Source organism: Bubalus kerabau, chromosome 11 (assembly GCF_029407905.1).
Source record: "Bubalus kerabau isolate K-KA32 ecotype Philippines breed swamp buffalo chromosome 11, PCC_UOA_SB_1v2, whole genome shotgun sequence".
In the NCBI taxonomy this organism is placed as follows: domain Eukaryota; kingdom Metazoa; phylum Chordata; class Mammalia; order Artiodactyla; family Bovidae; genus Bubalus; species Bubalus kerabau.
The window spans coordinates 17,746,039-17,765,451 of NC_073634.1; the positions used below are offsets into that span (position 1 = coordinate 17,746,039).

Genomic DNA, 19,413 nt, shown 5'->3' on the forward strand with positions numbered 1-19,413 from the left:
ACTCAGTAAATATGGGACATTCCTGGACCCGGGATTGAACCTGTGCCCCCTGCATTGGCAGGCGAATTCTCAGCCACTGTACCACCAGGGAAGTCCTCAAACACTTAATATTGAACAGAAAAATCAAATTAAGAAGAATATGTGCAATATGATTATATTTGTATAAGGTAAAAACCAGGCAACTACATAACATGTTTATACATGTTAATGTATACATGAAACTAAAATGAAAAGGAGAAAATTGATGAGTACAAAATTCAGGATACCCCCTTGACCATCACGCACTGCACGTTCCTGGGGAACCTGGTGCTAAAGTAGACAGTCATTTGTAGACAACCTGCTTCTGGGTCGGGGTTTCGTACATAGCAGAATAGCTTCCTCACTTCAATCTATTGAGAGTCAGCCCTTGCATAAGGGTTTGTAAAAAATGAAGAGATCTTTTTTTTTTTTACTTTTTTTTCAGAGGAAAAGAATTCTTTTCTTTTTTAAGAAACATTTTTTTTAACAAAATTTTTTAAAAAGAAAGAAAATAAACAAAATTCAGATAAATTCTCTGGCATTCCAGTGGTTAAGATTCTATGCTTCCACTGCAAGGGGCACAGGTTTGATTCCTGACCAAGGAACTAAGATCCCGAAGGTCATATGGAATGAAAAAACCACAAAACCCAAAATTCAGAATAGTGTCTTCCTCTGGAGGGAAGAAAAGAGATTGAGATTAGGGAGGGGAACCACAGAGTGCTTCAAAGAACAGGTTACATTAGTTTTTCTTAAAATAGAAGCTGTTTATTTTTTCTTTAAATATATATCTTATACAGTCATTTCTCTGTTCCCCAATATCAAAAGCCAGGGATGCTCAAGTCTATTACATAAAATGACATAGTATTTGTTTATTAATATAATATACTCACATTCTTGTGTTGTTGGAAGAGGGTGTTTGCTATGACCAGTGTGTTCTCCAGCCTTTGTCCTGCTTCATGTTGTACTCCAAGGCCAAACTTGCCTGTTACTCCAGGTATCTTTTGATTTCCTACTCTTGCATGCCAGCCCCCTATGATGAAAAGGACATCTTTTTTTGGGGGTGTTAGTGCTAGAAGGTCTTGTAGGTTTTCATAGAACCATTCAACTTTAGCTTCTTCAGCATCAGTGGTTGGGGGTAGACTTGGATTACTGTGATATTGAATGGGTTTGTCTTGGAAATGAACCAAGATCATTCTGTCATTTTTCAGATTGCAACCAAGTACAGCATTTTGGACTTTTTTGTTGACTATGATGGCTTCTCCATTTCTTCTAAGGGATTCTTGCCCACAATAGTAGATATAATGGTCATTTGAATTAAATGCGCCCATTCCTGTCCATTTTGGTTCAATGATTCCTAAAATGTCAGTGTTCACTCTTGCCATCTCCTGTTTGACCATTTCCAATTTACCTTGATTCATGGACCTAACATTCCAGGTTCCTATGCAGAAGAATTGATGCTTTTGAACTGTGGTGCTGGAGAAGACTCTTGAAAGTCCCTTGGATAGCACGGAGATTAAACCAGTCAATCCTAAAAGAAATCAACCCTGACTATTCACTGGAATGACTGATGTGGAAGGTGAAGCTCCAATACTTTGGCCACCTGATGCAAAGAGTTGACTCACTGGAAAAGACCCTGATGCTGGGAAAGACTGAAGGAAGGAGGAGAAGGGGAGGACAGAGGATGAGATGGTTGGATGGCATCACCAACTCAATGGACATGAGTTTGAGCAAACTCCAGGAGATGGTGGAGGACAGGGAAGCCTGGCGATCTGCAGTCCATGGGGTTGCAAGGAGTCAGACACAACTGAACGACTGAACAACAACTCACATTCTACCATATACTTGAAATAATCTCTAGGTCACCGACAACACCTAGTACAATGTAATTACTATGCAAATAGTGGCAGGCCATGTGGCAAATTCAAATTTTGCTTTCTGGAACTTTCTGGGTTTTCAAATATTTTCCACCTGCTATTGGTTGAATTTGGATGCAGAACAATGGATATATCATATATTACATGATAAATGTATAAATCAATTTTCACACAACAACAGAATCATACCACAGGGTTCAAAAGAGAGACTTCAGGAATTGAATTAATCAGATGTGAAAGAGAGAGGGTATTTCAGAATGAGGAACTGGCAGAGAACAGAGGCAGGAAAAGGGGTGGGGAGTTGTAAGAGGGAAACAGGGAGTAGGTCATTTTTGCAATAGCCTATATTTGTAAGAGTGTAGTGGTGCACAAAAGTTAGGTAAAGATGTGGCCAGAATGTGGAGTTTCTTGGAAGCGTTTGTAAACCTTACACTGTAAACGATGAAGTCTTTATATCCACTAGGATTCCTTAGTTTGAGGCAACAAGAAACAACTGCAGCTAACCCAAGTAAAAAGAGAAAGAGACCAAAAAGGAAAAAAAAAAAAAATAGGGTGATAGATGGAGAGAGAAAAAGAGAGACGGGGGAAGGAGAAAGGGAGTGTGAGAAAGAGAAGAGAAAAAAACAGAGAAACAAATTCAATAGTTTTGAGATAGGTTATCAAGTAAGTGACCAGCCCAGGAAACTGGTAGTTCTGAGCATCTCAATGATATGAACTGATAGAGCAGCTCTTTAGAGCACTCAGTTCTTAACTTACCTCCTATTTCAGTGTGTCTCCATGCAAGATTCCAGTTTCTACGACAGTATGGGTAACCTAGGGTTTCCTTAGTGTTTCCCGTTTCCCCTCTGTGACCCGGGAGGCGAGATTCTGCGCTTGCAGCTCAGGATAATACTGGCAGCAGAGGTAGTTTTCCAAAGGAAGGGACGTCGAGCAGATTTTGAAAAACGGAAAAAAAAAAAAAAAAGGTCCAGTCTGGATTCCTGAGGAAGTATGGAATGACTACCATGCAAAACCTAAAAATTCCCTTATTGAAACTAATTCTTCAGACTAGACATCTAGTTAAATTCAGTTCGGTAGCTCAGGCGTGTCTGATTCTTTGCGACCCCACGGACTGCAGCACGCCAGGCCTCCCTGTCCATCACCAACTCCCGGAGCTTACTCAGACTCATGTCCACTGAGTCCGTGATGCCATCCAACCATCTCATCCTCTGTCCTCCCCTTCTCCTCCCGCCTTCCATCTTTCTCAGCACCAGGGTCTTTTCAAATGAGTCAGTTCTTTGCATCAGGTGGCCAAAGTATTCAAGTTTCAGCTTCAGCATCAGTCATTCCAATTAACATTCAGGACTGATTTCCTTTAGGATGAACTGGTTGGATCTCCTTGCTGTCCAAAGGACTCTCAAGAGTCTTCTTCAATACCACAGTTCAAAAGCATCAATTCTTCGGCGCTCAGCTTTCTTTATAGTCCAACTCTCATATCCATACATGATTACTGGAAAAACCATAGCTTTGACTAGAGGGACCTTTGTTGGCATAATAATGTCTCTCTTTTTAATATGCTGTCTGAAAGTGAAATCGCTCAGTTGTGTCCGACTTTTTGCGACCCCATGGACTGTAGCCTACTAGGCTCCTCCGTCCATGGGATTTTCCAGGCAAGGGTACTGGAATGGGTTGCCATTCCTTCTGCAGGGGATCTTCCCGACCCAGGGATGGAACCTGAGTCTCCCGCATTGTAGGCAGACGTTTTTACCATCTGAGCCACCAGGGAAGCCCAATATGCTGTCTATGTTGGTCATAAATACGTACCAATTTAATTAAACTTCTCGAATCGATTATTTCATCCCAATGAACTAACATTTTCGTTTTCAGTGACCTGACGTTTTTGAGCGTCCTACAACCTTTATCTTCTTAGATAATTACTAGATTGGACCCATTACTTTTGCGGTGAAACTGAGATCAACCATTCCTTATGGAAGACCGGCAGAAAATGCTGAAAGAAATATAAGAAAACGACGACACCGCAAGTCCTACAAACTAGCCGAGGGACCCCAAGCTGCAGCGGTCCCTTTCTTGAGTTAACGGTCTAGGTGCCCTGATACTGAGTTACCAGGGTCAGCGAAATCGATTGAGCTACGGGTCCCTAAGGGGTAAGTAGGCCGAACTGCATACTGGAAAATGTAGTTCCGCGAGGGAAGGGACAGAATGGCGAGCGGCGCACACGCGCAAAAGGAGCTCAGGGCAACAAAGACGGCGACGTGCGCGCACGCGCCGGATAAAGTGTCGGGAGGGCTGCGCTTGCGCTCCCGGCCGCCGCTCTGAGCTACCGAACAGCCAAGAGGACAGAGAGAGGGAGGGGCAGGAGCCACCGACCGCCGGAGGAGAAGGGGTTGTGCTCCTGGACGAGCGAGGAGAAAGGGGCAGGGCCGGCGAGCAGCGCGCGGAGGTGCACAGCTCCTGGGACCGGGGCCGCGCGGGGGTCTGTGGCCCTTGCCGTCCCAGTGGCTGCCGCCGTCGCTTGGCCGCCGTCGGTCTGCGGGAGGCGGGTTATGGCGGCGGCGGCAGTGGGAGCTGTGAATGAATTCTCCGGGTGGACGAGGGAAGAAGAAAGGCTCCGGCGGCCCCAGCAGCCCGGTGCCTCCCAGGCCTCCGCCCCCTTGCCTGGCCCGCTCCCGTCCCGCCCCCAAGCCGGCCCCTCCGCCCCAATCGCCGCATAAACGGAACCTGTACTACTTCTCCTACCCGCTGTTTGTAGGCTTCGCGCTGCTGCGCCTGGTCGCCTTCCACCTGGGGCTCCTCTTCGTGTGGCTCTGCCAGCGCTTCTCCCGCGCCCTCATGGCCGCCAAGAGGAGCTCCGGGGCCGCGCCGGCCTCGGCGTCGCCCCCGGCACCGGTGCCAGGCGGGGAGGCCGAGCGCGTCCGAGCGTTCCACAAACAGGCCTTCGAGTACATCTCCGTCGCCCTGCGCATCGATGAGGACGAGAAAGGTAAATGGGGGGCTGGGGGGGAGGGGGCGGCGGCGCCGGGAAGAAAGCGATGCGGCCGAGGGAGGGCAACACCTGCGTCCCTTTCCTGACGGAGCCAGCGGGCGCCCCCGAAACTCATCTGCCCTGCGAGACCGCTTCCTCGGGGTTAGACCCTCATCCTTTATGAGTCTCAACTGAAAAACTCCTCCCCTTTCAAGCACCCTAGCCGCTGACTTTGTTTCAGACGCTAGCCTACACCTACGTTTCTGTATGACCCGAGTCCCTGTGAGACACCTGGGCGTGCTGCTGACAGTGACAGCTGTCCTGGAGTGACCACACACAGCCTTTCTAGCGCTGTAAACACTGAGTGGCTTGCTCTGAGCCAGGTTTCCAAAAGGTTTTGATACCGAAGAAGCTGTTCCTTGTTACAGGCTTTTAGTGAAAGCAGAGTACTGTCGTGTCAGAAAAAAGAGAACAAATGGTGACTTAATTTTGAAAGGAACAGCTGCATATGATTACAGCTGAATTTGCACTATTTTTTAAGTTTCACGACAGTTATTTTTATCAGTATAATGACTTCTAAGTATTTTCAATAAAATTCTGTTTTAGTATAAAACTTTTGCCCATGGTTGATTTGATTTCATCTAAATGAATATTCCAAGTATTCCATTCAAAATTTCTAAATTGAAATATTGAGTGAATAGGGTTAGTTTATACATACTATTTTACAGTAAAATGTAAAGATTTCTGTTTCTGGATGAAAGCAAGGGTACCACATTCTTCAGATTTATTTAACATTTTTTTTTTAGTCTTTTTATATGCCAGGCACTATTTTCTTGGCTTTGCATGTGTAATCTGTTTAATCCTCAAAATTACCCCCTGAGGTAAAGATACTGTTGGGCTTCCCTGATAGCTCAGCTGGTAAAGAGAATCCTCCTGCAATGCGGGAGACCTGGGTTCGATCCCTGGATTGGGAAGATCCCCTGGAGAAGGGAAAGGTTACCCGCCCCAGTACTCTGGCCTGGAGAATTCAGGGTCGCAAAGAGTAACACGACTGAGCGACTTTCACTCACTCAATGACAAATTTTTATGGAAGATGATAAATGAAATGATAACATTTTGAAAATCCCTCCTTTCATTTCTAACTCCAGTTTGCTGAGATCTTTTCCCTCTAACTACTCATTTGCATTGTTCATTAGTATAAAAAAGGCAATCTGCAGTTCATTTGTAGTGTCTCCACTACTAACTCCACAAACTGTTCTAGATTTTCAGTTTCATTGAAATCTATTTCCTTTGTGGGCCCTTGGACTGGAAAGTAGGATATAAGGAAGGAGGCAGGTATTCATGGGCTTGGAGTGAAAGGACAGAGAGGAGGCTTCAGAAAGTTGAAGAAAGGAGACACATTTAAGAAAAGAATACTGTGTGTTTTTGGAGGGAAATTTTTTATTAACTACTTTATTTACCACCTTTAAGGAAGATCCAAGATCACCTGAGGAGGATGAAGAAGCATATACTATTACCCCTGTCTAGAGAAGCACTGTTTTATTGCACTATTTTATTATAATAGAGTCCTCTGAAGTTTACTAATCTAGGTCAAAAGTTGAATAGAGGGATATATTTGAGGGTAGATCATTTGTTGTATTTGAAAAGAGAATGCCAGTACACACAAGGAAATTTTGTTAACACTGGGTGATGGGAGTTGGGAGGTAGCAAGAGAGATCAACGAAAACTTAGGCTTTAAAAAAAGGTCCTAGACTCTTAAAATTAAAGAGAAATCAGTTCCATGTGAGGGGTAAGTGATGAAAGTGGAATTCAGACCTTAGATTTCATGCTGGTGATTTATCTTTGGGTATCACATATATGCCTCTATTGTATTTAAGTCCTCTTAAAATATTTAAGTATAAATATTTTCAGCATCTATGTACCACATATGTCACTCTTTTTCAGCAGGTAATGTTTCTATTCAAAGGTTTTGCTTTATTTATACTTTAGTTTTTAAAGTGGACATCAGAATAGGCAATGATATGTCTTTAGTTTGAGTTCTACAACTGCTGCATTATATTCCAAAGGAAATTGGTTCAGACTGAAGCAAATTAGTTATATTCATTTTCCTTTAAAAGTGAAGTAAAACTGAGTTTACATTGTTGTGGTTCTCTTTTATTTCAGATTTTCTCTTGAGTATATTGAAATTTTTTATATTTTAACCTTAATTCAGTAGATGCAGGAGTTCACATTTGAGGTCTGTTTGCCTCTCCGGCATCCTTGACAATACAGAACTTAATTCCAGGAGAATTTCATTCTCTCTCTTTCCTCCTGCATCAAAATACATATGAACAAATAGAAATGAATTGAATAGATAGTCTTCACACGTTTCCTAACTCTGTGGTTAGCCCCTGAATCATTAATGAGCTAGTAACGTCCTGCATTCCCTTTCCTTGATAACTTGACTTAGTTTATAAATATACTGAAAGCCACTTTATTCCAGCAGGTGAAGTGGACTATTTCAGACTGTCATGATATTAGGTAATCGACATATTTGGTGCTTTCAAATAATAAAGGCCAAATAAAATCTTATTTTAACAAAGTAATGTGTAAATGTTGTTTATGTGGTGACTATTTTGAATTTTATTTTTTTATGGCATACTTAACTGTGATGCTGAACTTTCATAAAGGCCTAGATTATCTAAAACCATGCTATTTTTGAATAGAAAAGAACAGCACAGCAGATTCTATTCACCTAATAAAAGATTGTGAAGTTTGTTCATTAGAGCATTTATTGAATACCAGTTAATTTGCTCAGCTCTGCATTCTGGATGTTAACTTGAGAGAAAATTACTTCCTCTCCAGTGAGATGTGTTAAGATGTTTCTTATGTGATTAATAAATGTGTGTATTCTTAAAAAAATGTGTTTATTCTTTCATATATATCCTTCTTTTTTTCCCAAGGAGTTAAATGATTTGTAGATGTTTTATTTATTGTTAAACATTTTGGAAAACTGATAACCTATGATATCAGCTGTATATCTGGAGAAACTGGAATTTAAAGAGTGAACGCACAGTAGCAGAATTAGGAACAGAGTTTAGGTGAACAGATTCATAATTTCATACTTTTATTTTATACTAAGCAGGTTCTCTTGGAGAAGGAAATGGCAACCCACTCCAGTGTAAGATCTTGCCTGGAGAATCCCAGGGACGGGGGAGCCTGGTGGGCCACCGTCTATGGGTTGCACAGAGTCGGACACGACTGAAGCGACTTAGCAGCAGCAGCAAGCAGGTTCTCTATTGTGTAATTCCAAGGGCCCCTTGGATACTTAGGGGAGAAAAGGAGGTTGTAATAGTGGTTCTTCAGATTAACATGAACTAACATGCTTTGCATGGCTCCTACAGGTAGACAGGTAGACAAGCCTGGAATCTCCTGAGTAATACAGTAGTACAGATTCTCTAGGTGTGGTTCAGTTACCTCAGATATGTAGGACTTGACAGACAGCAAGGGCCCAGTGTGTTGTATGAGAGAGAGAGAGAGTCAGTTTCTCAAGATAAGATAGGTCTGCATGCAGCATCTGTCATCAAGGATAGAAATTATCTAAATAAAATCCTTTTCTGTTTAAAATTTCGAGTCAGTTTATATTTAAAAGAGTTTTTTTTAAACTACTGTATAATTTTATAATTTCATATAAACCAACACTGTTCTTTATTTAAAACACACACAAAATACTTGCTTATCCACATCTATTTTCAGAAGGTGAAGCTAGAGGATAGAAATCAGAAGTATCAGATCTGGAGATCTGGTATATTTTCTTTTACTCTTAAAAACTATGAGACATCAGTTTGAAAGGATTGATTTCAGGCAATTTTTGGGGGCCTCATTTTTGGTTTAAATGATTAGAACAAGGAAAGAATTATTCTATGGATTGACATTCTGATAATATACTTTTCCCAGAGAATAACATTACTTTTTATTAAATATACAATAAACATTTCATATTTCCCTGCAAGAATATGGAGTGACATTTGCACTAAAGCCCAAAAGGCAGCCATTCTTAGGAACTTCCTCCCTTGTTCTGTTTTTAGGGTTTTGTTTTTTTCATTATAGTTTATATCCTTCCTAATGTAAAATACAGTTAACCCTGTAAAACTCACCTGGTAACTAGATTCCTAAGATTATTGTTACTCATCCTGATGACAGTTGTCAGTAAATAAGTATTAAATTACCAAAGAAGGATCTTTCCTAACCCTTTCTGCCTTTTTTCTGCTAGCTTATTCTCTGTGCTCTACCCAGTAATAGTTGGATTTTTCACTCTGGCAAAGTATAGATTCTCTGTTTTTCTACTAATTTTCCTCTCTCTTGACCTATATAATAGTAGTGAAGGTATTAATAAGCTGACCTAGCTTTTTTTTTGGCTCTTGCTTTGTGAATTAACTGCTCATGCTTGATACCCTGTAGAATAAAACATCTTTGAGCACGCTCAAACTCAGCAGTTTGTTCTGGTAAATAAGGAAAGAAAAATGTCAAAATTGAGGTTTTCTTGGGACTAGTAAATGTTTTACAGCTATATAGATATAGCATAGACAGATTATGCTTGTTCACATCTTTCTGCTCTTTGGCAGATATTTGATGCTGAAGTGGAGATACTTGGTGCTTAACTGTTGTTGTTCTTAAGTGAATTTTGCCAGGGCCTTTCAGTGAACTATCACTAGAACACACACCTGTGGCTTAAAAAGTGGGATGTATTACTTATTGTAGCCAGGAGAACACACACCATGGGGAACCATCCCTTACTTACCTCAGGAAAAGGCAACTGGAAAGAATGTACAGAACTTGGGCTTGTGCTCAGTGATTTTTGAGGAGGAGTTATGGAAGCAAGGTTTTGCTCTGGATTGGATGCTTTCAGGAATAGTGGATAATTCTGTAATTAAGTTTCTTAAATTTGATACAGAAGGGGAGACTAGAGTGAGGATGAAGCTATGGTTGGTTGAGAGGCCCTCGTTAGCCTGAAGAGAAGGATGTTTGGTGTTTCATGGCTTGGGCAGTATTGATGTTTTGTGTGTGTTTAGACATGATTGCAGAGTAGTCTTATTTTTATCTTCATTCATCATGATTACAGAGTGGACCTGTCTCATGTTCTATGAAATTGTTTATATTAAGTATAACACCAAGGCACAGTTGTAATGTCAAATCATTTCCTTGTTACACTAAGGCTTAGTTGATGGTACTAGCTCCTGGATGTCAGGGGCTGCTTTTCGTTGTCTCAGTTTTGAGGGTCTAATTTCATCCTTTTTAAATTGCAGTGCCTCTTACCCAAGTAGACATTTGAATTCTGACTGTACAGGGTCCTGGGCAAGTTACTTACTACTACACTGAGATAATGTTTGTGAAATACTCAGTACTTGTTCATAATAGATCCTCAGAAAATAGGAACTACTATTATTAATTTTACAGTTCTTTTAAGGTTACAGCCTCTAGAGGTTATGCTTGAACATTGTTAAACCTTGATATCTAGTTTTTATTATCTTCCTTTTAGGAAACAGTGGTCTAAATGTGATTTGGGGAAGAAGGAGAATTATCTAAAGAGTGATATAAAAATATATTTGTTAATTATGACTCTTAGTTCAGAAAAAACAAATCGAAGTCTCTTCTTAGCCTCACTTAGTATCCTAGCTTTTTATTACAAAAGAGATAAAATGAATTTTTTGTTCTTATGTACGTACTCATAGATGAATACAGGCTTTTTTGGGGGATTGCTTGATTGATTTTTGGTTATGCTGGATCTTCATTGCTGCGTGGGCTTTTCTCTAAGTGTGGCCAGTGGGGGCTACTCTCCAGTTGTGGTGCATGGGCTTTTCTCATTGTGGTGACTTCTCGTGTTGCAGAGCACAGGCTCTAGGGAGCTCCGGTTTCAGTAGTTTGAGCACATGGGCTCCGTATTTGTGTCTCCCAGGCTCTAAAGCACAGGCTTAATAGTTGCGGTACAGAGGTTTAGCTGCTCCAAGGCAGGTGGGATCTTACTGGATCAAGGATCGGACTTGTGTATCTTGCATTGACAGATGGAATTTTTGTTTTTTGTGCCGCTGAACCACCTGGGAAGCCCAGAATGCAAGCTCTTGATAGAGAATTTGGGAAATACCGATAATGCACAAAAGTTAAAATTATGCACCATCCATCCATAATAAATACGAAAGATTTTTTAAAGAAAATAAGTTGAAATTCTTAAGGTTAAAGAAAATGTCCAAAAACTGTAATGATTTCTTTACACAGGGTTGAAAACCTTTCCAGTTAAGTGGGGAAAAAAATAAATCTTCATTTCAGAAATAAACCTTGATATTTGAACATGAAAGCAAATATGGCCTTTTTGCTGAATTAAAACAATAGAAAGGATCCTTTCTGTGATAGTGAACGATGAGAGAATGAACCTGGGAGCTGTCAGTCTGATGCTTCATGGCCTCTATAGTTCATTGTGGATCAGCACACATTAAAATCTACTGTAAGGTCTTTAAAGATTCCTGTTACTTTCAAATGTACACTTGCAGGTTGCTAGCAGAAAATTGTGTAGGAAAATGGATATACTTATTTCCTGGAGCTGTTTGTAGAATGTTGCTTAAGAAGGACTAAATAGATGAGTAAAAACAGTGGGCTTTAAGAGCAAAAATACAACTGTGCATACAGTTCTGCAGTAGAAGGATTTATATTTATCAACAGATTTACTAAGTATGCCAAAAGTAATTTTTAAGTATCTCTTTTATTAAAATATTATCCCATGCCCTGTTTCATTTGATCTTTGCCACAACTTGGAGTTAGTAAAAGAAGTGTCATCTTGTTTTTAGGTAAGGAAACTAAAGCTCAGAGAGATTGGCTGACTTTCCCAAAGTCAGAGAGCTCTTAAATGATGGAGCAAGGACTTAAATCTCTATCTTCTAACTCACATAGTTGCAGACTGACATCCTCTCTACCCAAGCTGCTCTTGTTTTGATCTTCTCAGTGGCAACCTGGGTATTACTAACATGTGAAGAAAAAGATGCAATAGATAATCCACAAATTAGTCCAGTATTCATATCTTCATTTAAAGATGGATATCATCAGTCTTTTTGTTGCTTGTACAATAACACACATCAAAAATTAAAATAATGCACAAATATAGAAAGTGAAAATCTTCTGTAACCTTATCCTTAGATGATTTACTGATAAGTTTCCTGACTTTGTCTAGTTACATAAGCATAAATATTTATTCATTAGAAGAAAATGAATCATGTTGCATAGAAACTCATCTGTAACCTTTTTCACTTAATGTGTAGGGACTCTCCATTTCAAAATACTTAATCTTCCTCTTGTATTTTTTTTTCAGTTTTAAGTACACTTTTATTAAAGTATACATGAAGTACACACTTTGTGTATTGCTTAATGAATTATTAAGCTGAACATAGCAGTTTGAAACCTCACCAGGTCAAAAACTAGAATATTGCTCTGGAAGCCTGCCTTTCTCATCCTCACTTCTGCTCACCACCTTTCCACACCCTGCACAAAGGTATCTTCAGTTCCAATCTTCTTACACCATAAATCAGCTTTATAAATGAAATCATACAGTTGACGTTCTTTTTGTGTATGGCTGCTTTTGCTCAACATTATGCTTGTCAGGGCGCTTCCCTGGTGGCTCAGATGGTTAAGAATCTACCTGCAGTGCAGGAGACCTGGGTCCGATCCCTGGGTCGGGAAGATCCCCTGGAGAAGGGCATGTCAACCCACTCCAATATTCTTGCCTGGAGAATTCCATGGACAGAAGAGCCTGGTGGGCCACAGTCCATGGGGTCACGAAGAGTCAGACACTACTAAGCGACTTTCACTTCACTTCATGCTTGTCATATTAATCTTTGAGGTTACTTTTGGCAGTAATTGTTCATTTTCATTGCTGTATACAAGGGGTCAACAAACTGCCTGTAATGGATCATTTAGTAATTTTTTTTATTGTGGTAAAACATAGATAACAAAACTTGGCATTTTAATGATTTAAAGTGTGGGAATCAGTGGCATTAAATACATTCACAGGGGACTCTCTGGCAGTACAGTGGTTAAGATTCCATGCTTCCACTACAGGACGCATGGTTCGATCCCTGATGAGGAACTAAGATCCTACATGCCACATGGCCAAAAAAAACAAAAGAAAAATACATTCACAGTATTGTGCAACCATTACCACTATCCATTTCTAGAGCTTTACATCCTCCCAAACCAAAACTCAGTACCCATAGAACAATAAGTCCTCATTTCCTCTTCTCTATTCCTCCCTCGCCCCAGTCCCTGATAGCCTCCGTTCTGCGTTCTGTCTGTGATTTCGCCAGTTCTGGGCACCTCATATAAGTGGAATCACATAGTATCTGTCCTTTTGTGTCTGACACTTCACTTAGCATTTCAGCATCTATAAGCAATGCTGAGGCATGTAACAGATTTCATTCCTTTTTTAGTCTGAATAATATTCCATTCTACGTGTATGCCATCTTTTGTTTATCCATTCATCTGCTACTGGATATTTGGGTTGTTTCTATCTATTGTTGATAATGCTGCTCTAGGGACTTCCCTGGTGGTCTAGTGGCTGAAATTCCGTGCTTCCAGTGCAGGCGGCGTGGGTTTAATCACTGGTCTTGGAATTAAGATCTTGTATGCTGTAAGGGGTAGCTAAAAAAATAAATAATAATAATATAAATATTGGTATACAAGTTTCTGAGCCCCTCTTTCAGTGCTTTTGAGTATCCACGTAGGAGTAGACTTGTGGGATCATATGTTAATTATTATGTTTAATTTTTTGAGGGACTGCCAAATTGCTTTCCACAGCAGCCTTGCATTTTTACATTCCCAACACCAATGCACAAGGGGTTTTAATTTCCCCACATTGGTTAGTTTCAAGGTTTGTTTACTTTGTAAAATAATGGCCATGCTATAATTAATGCGAAGCGGTATCACATCATAGTTTTGATTTGCATTTCCATAATGACTTAGGATGTTGAGCATCTTTTCATGTGCTTATTGTCCATTTGCATATCTTCTTGGGAAAAATGTCTATTAAAGTTCTTTGCTCATTTTTGCGTTCATGTTTAAGAATTTATTTATGGCTTCACTGGGTCTTTGTTGCTGCACCTGGGCGTTTTCTAGTTGCAGCAAGTCAGGAGCTGCTCTCTAGTTGTGAGTGGGTGGGCTTCTCATTGCAGTGGTTTCTCTTTTTGCTGAGCATGGGCTCTAGGTGCTCGGACTTCAGTAGTTGCCGTACGTAGGCTCAGTTGTTGTGACTCCCGGTCTCTGGAACACAGGCTCAGTAGTTGTGGTGCATGGGCTTAGCTGTCCCTCAGTGCGTAGGATCTTTGCAGAGCAGGGATTGAACCCATGTCCCCTGCATTGGGAGGAGGATTCTTGACCACCGAACCACCAGGGAAGCCCTCATTTGTCTTGTTGTTGTTGAACCATTGTTCAAGTGCTCTTTCACAACTATTCAACACTCATATATAGGGGGTGTGATCCAGTAAAGCTTTATATAGAAAACCAGGAAGCTGACTGTATTTGACCCTTGGGCCACTGTTGTCCATAGATTATGTAGTTCCTAGATTATGAGCCATACTGTGTATGTAGTTCAGATTACTGGCTAATAGTTTCAGCTACAACTGCAACGATTGATCGTAAGCTTCTGCCATCCCATTCTTCTCTTGATTTGATGTAGTCTTGTTGGTTGGGTTGGAGAAGGCAATGGCACCCCACTCCAGTACTCTTGCCTGGAAAATCCCATGGACGGAGGAGCCTGGTAGGCTACAGTCCATGGGGTCACGAAGAGTCAGACACGACTGAGCTACTTCACTTTTACTTTTCATTTTCATGCATTGGAGAAGGAAATGGCAACCCACTCCAGTGTTCTTGCCTGGAGAATCCCAAGGATGGCAGAGCCTGGTGGGCTGCCATCTATGGGGTCACACAGAGTCGGACACGACTGAAGTGACTTAGCAGCAGCAGTTGGTTGAGTCTGAATGTTATTGGGGCCCATATAGAAGAGAGGGAAATGTATAAGGGAAACCAAGAACTGCTGAAGCATCCTGAAGGCCTTTTGTGTGCTGGAGATCATTCTAAGTTTTGATTTTTCTGCCATGATTTAGTCAAAAGGGGGAATTCCCTGGCAGTCCCATGGATAGGACTTGGTGATTTCACTGCCGGGACCCAAGTTCAGTCACTGGCTGGGGAACTGAAATCCTACAAGCTGTGTGACGTGTCCAAAAAGAAAAAAATAATTAAAAATTTAGTCAATAGGATGGTCATTGAAGGTTATAGGCTGTAGATTCCCCTAACTTAAGGGATTTAAGTGATTTGAATGTTGGTGTCAGTCCGTATGCAAGCTATCCTTTTTCACTGATGCAAGGGCCCAATCAAAATTTAGGAATCTTTGCCACTAATTCTCCTGGGCATGCCCTAGAATTCATTTTTTGTCAACTTAGTTCCATGAGTCTGGTTACATCGCCTTCAGAATCGATGACAGGCTTCCCTGGTAGCTCAGCTAGTAAAGAATCTGCCTGCAAACGTGGAAGACCGTGATTTGATTCCTGGGTCTGAAAGATCTCCTGGTGAAGGGATAGGCTACCCACTCCAGTATTCTTGGGCTTTTCTGGTGACTCAGATGGTAAAGAATCCGCCTGCAATGCAGGAGACTTGGGTTTAGTCTCTTGGTCACATTCTCATTCAGAATTGATGATGGGCTTCCCTGGTAGCTCAACTAGTAACAAATCTGCCTGCAAATGTGGGAGACCGTGATTTGATTCCTGGGTCTGGAAGATCTCCTGGCGAAGGGATAGGGTACCCACTCCAGTATTCTTGGGCTTTTCTGGTGACTCAGATGGTAAAGAATCTGCCTGCAATGCAGGAGACTTGGGTTCGGTCCCTGTGTTGGGAAGATCCTCTGGAGAAGGGAAAGACTACCCACTCCAGTAATCTTGATGGAGAATTCCTTGAACAGAGGAGCCTGACAGGCTACAGTCCATGGGGTCTTAAAGAGTTGGATACGACTGAGCGAGTTTCACTTCACTTAAAGCAGAGAAGTGCCCCAGATGGTAGACTCACCTCTTTGACGTTTCTCTTTTTCATATTTTGGTAATTTTCAAAATAACCATCCTAATGGGTCTGAAATGATCTCTCCTTCCAAATTTTGATAATTTTCACTGTTTTGAAAACTCTATGATCTCTTCAAACGGATGTTTTTAAAATATTTTTCTAGTTTTTCTCTTCTAATCTTATTCTTGTAATTAAAATTTTAGCTCTGGTATTATTATTATTATCCAACACAAAATAAATGTTCTTATATCTAAATGTTAGAGTATTGCACTTTTAATTACTGAGGTATAATTTACATACAGTAAAGTTTTAGGGATCTGTATAGTTCAGTGAGTTTTGACAAACAGTTGTGTAAACTGTCGATACAGTCAGTTATGGAATGTTTTGTCACCCCAGAAGCCCCCTTGGGTCTCTTTCTAGCTGATCCCTTTGCACTCCCCTTTGCTATTGGCAGTCAACAGTCTCATCTGTCACTATAGTTTTGTCATGTAAATGGCATCATACAGTGTGTAGCCTCTTGTGTCAGGCTCTTTTCACTTAGCATGTTTTTGAGATTCATCTCTGTTCCTACACGCATCAGTATTTTGTTCCTTTTTATTGCTGAGTAGTATTCTGTGTATGCTGCTGCTGCTGCTAAGTCACTTCAGTCGTGTCCGACTCTGTGCAACCCCATAGACGCCAGCCCACCAGGCTCCCCCGTCCCTGGGATTCTCCAGGCAAGAACACTGGAGTGGGTTGCCATTTCCTTCTCCAATGCATGAAAGTGAAAAGTGAAAGTGAAGTCGCTCAGTCGTGTCCAACTCCTAGCGACCCCATGGACTGCAGCCTTCCAGGCTCCTCCATCCATGGATTTTCCAGGCAAGAGTACTGGAGTGGGGTGCCATCGCCTTCTCCAATTCTGTGTATGGATGTACTTTAATTTGTTAATCTGTTCACAAAATGGTGGACATCTGGGTTGTTTCCAGTTTTTAGCTTTTATGAATAAAGTTGGTGAATATTCATGCACAGGTCTTTGATGTTTTAATTTGTTAAGGTAAATATGTAGAAGAAGAGCTAGATCATGTGGTAACAATATGTTAATGTTGTGAGAAACAACCAGACTCTTCAAAATGGCCATATGATTTTATAGTCACCCCTGCAAATGTATGAGAAATTCATTATATTTTGTCTTGTAATTTTTTCCATTCAAAATTAAAATCTTGTAGTTTTAATTTGTAGTTCCCTAATAGCTAATGATGTTGAAGATCATTTCTTGTGCTCTCTTCTTTGGTAAAGTATATGTTTTGGTATTTTGCCCACTATTTTTTAATGACTTTTTAAAATACCATTGTAAGAGTTCTGTGTATATTCTGGTTACAAGACCTTTATTAGACGTATTGTTTGCAAATATTTTCTCCCTGTCAGTTTTTGGCTTGTCTGTATATCGTCAACTCTGTCTTTTGAAGGGCAGGAACTTTTAATTTTTATGAAGTCTGGTTTATCAATTTTTCTTGTTAAGGTTTGTGTTTGGCCTAAAGCCAAGATCACAAAGAATTTTGTCTGCTTTCTTTTATAAATTTTATATTTTTAGGTTTTACATTTGGGTCTATAACCCATTTTAAGTTAATTTTTGTATGTCATGTGAAGCTTTTTTGCTTATAGATACCTGTTATTCCAGTGTCATTTTTTAAAAAAGCTCTTTCTCCTTTGAATTACCTTGTCATCTTTGTCAAAGTCAGATCAATAATGTCTGTAAGGGTCTATTTCTATATTTCTATTCCATTGATTTATACATCTCTCCTTTCTCCAGTGGTCTTGTACTTTTAGATAAGAGATAATCTATGCATTTTCATTTTCTACTATCATACTGACATCCGAGATTCAAATAAGGCAGTAAATCAACTTCCTATTACCAAAGAATATTAGGTAATTGAGTAATTATTGAGCATGTGAGTTCATTTGTACAGAATCAGTCATTTCACTTGCCTCCATGTAATGTGGTAAAATTCTTAAAAGATTTTGTTCAGATGTTGCCAGTGAGAACAGTCATACACTGTTAATAGGAGTATAAGTTGGCACAAGCACTTTCAAAAACCATTTTGTTGATTTCCGGTTAATGGAGAATATGTGATGAACCTATGACTCATCAATTCTACTTCTTAAGCATATATATATATATATATATATATATACACACACACACACACACACACACACACACATATATATATATACACACTCTAGAGAAACTGACACATGTATATAAAGGGACAGGTACAAGACTGTTTACTGTAACATTATTTGAAATACTGGAAAACTGGAAACCTACATATCTTTTCATAGGAAATAGTTAAACTATAGGATAGGATACTATACAGAAGTCAAAATGAATGAATTGGATCTCTGTATGGCTACATAGATCTCAGAAACAATGTATATGTTTAAAATAAAGTGATACAAATAAAATAGGAATAATAGAAAAAATGTACAAGTAAGATAGGCACTCAGTTCTTAATACTGATTTCTGGGAAGGAAAGGAGCATGGACATAGGAAGAGGAGCAACAAAGGGAACTTCTGTTGCATCTGTTAAATTGCACTTTATTTTTAAAATTCTAAGGCAAATGTGACATTATTATCAATATTCCTACCACTCAGAATGCAAACGCTATTTTACTGATTTTTGTAACTTGCTTCTTTTTTAAATTATAAAACCAAAAATGTAAACAGATTCTTTTAACAAAAAACTGGAAAGTAAACACCTACATAGTTTGAATTGACTTAAATGCTTAATAATTTCTTCATGTGTCATTATCAAGTACTTATCGAGCACTTATTCTGGATCAGACACTGTAAAATACTAATGGCACCATAGTAAGAAAGAAAGTACCCTAAGGGGCCGGATCTAGTTAGTGATTTATTTGAGGGCGGCGGAGGAAGGTGGTCGGAGGTACACACTGGTAAGGGGACAGCATTGCTTTTTTTGAAAAATTTTTAATTTATTTATGGCTGTACTGGGTCTTCATTCTTGAGCAGGCTGTCCTCTAGTTGCGGTGAGTGGGGGCCACCTGCTCGTTGTGGTGCGCAGACTTCTCATCGCGGAGGCTTCTCTTGTTGTGAAGCACGGGCTTTAGGCGCTTGGCCTTCAGTAGTTGCAGCACTTCAGCTCAGTTGTTGCAGCTCCTGAGCTCTACAACACAGGCTCAGTAGATGTGGCGCACAGGCTTAGTGGGTCCACAGCATATGGGATCTTCCTAGGTCAGGGATCAAACCCGTGTCTCCTGAACTGGCAGGTGGATTCCCCACCACTGAGCCACCAGCGAAGCCCAACAGCATTTCTTAGTTATTGTGTGTGATGTTTATAATAAGACTTCATCTATTCTTTGTTATCAAGAGAGTCATGATATTTTATTGATTTTGACATTTCAAATTACATTGAAGATTGCATGGGAATTTTTAATTAAATAGGGACATGAGTTGGGAAAAACAAAAAGCAGTTCTTATGGATGATTTCC

General features: G+C 40.3%; 1 protein-coding gene and 1 long non-coding RNA gene across 6 annotated transcripts in view; one reads left to right on the forward strand and one right to left on the reverse strand.

Annotated features, from left to right (window-relative positions):
• Positions 1–553: 553 nt before the first annotated feature.
• On the reverse strand, positions 554–4,139 carry LOC129622900 (uncharacterized). The gene is made up of 4 exons (XR_008700175.1): positions 4,059–4,139; positions 2,649–2,783; positions 909–1,048; positions 554–690 (listed from the first exon to the last, which is right to left on the reverse strand). It is a non-coding gene; the product is annotated as an uncharacterized LOC129622900 (long non-coding RNA).
• A 158-nt stretch (positions 4,140–4,297) lies between these two features.
• Positions 4,298–19,413, forward strand: part of SPAST (spastin) — a 57,031-nt gene continuing 41,915 nt past the window's right edge. The window contains exon 1 of one of the 5 annotated variants that reach the window (XM_055539742.1): positions 4,298–4,872. In XM_055539742.1, the coding sequence (XP_055395717.1) occupies positions 4,464–4,872 (409 nt within the window). In that variant the 5' untranslated portion in view covers positions 4,298–4,463. The remainder of the gene's footprint in view (positions 4,873–19,413) is intronic. The other 4 variants (XM_055539739.1, XM_055539741.1, XM_055539740.1 and 1 more) reach the window with 4 other exon arrangements.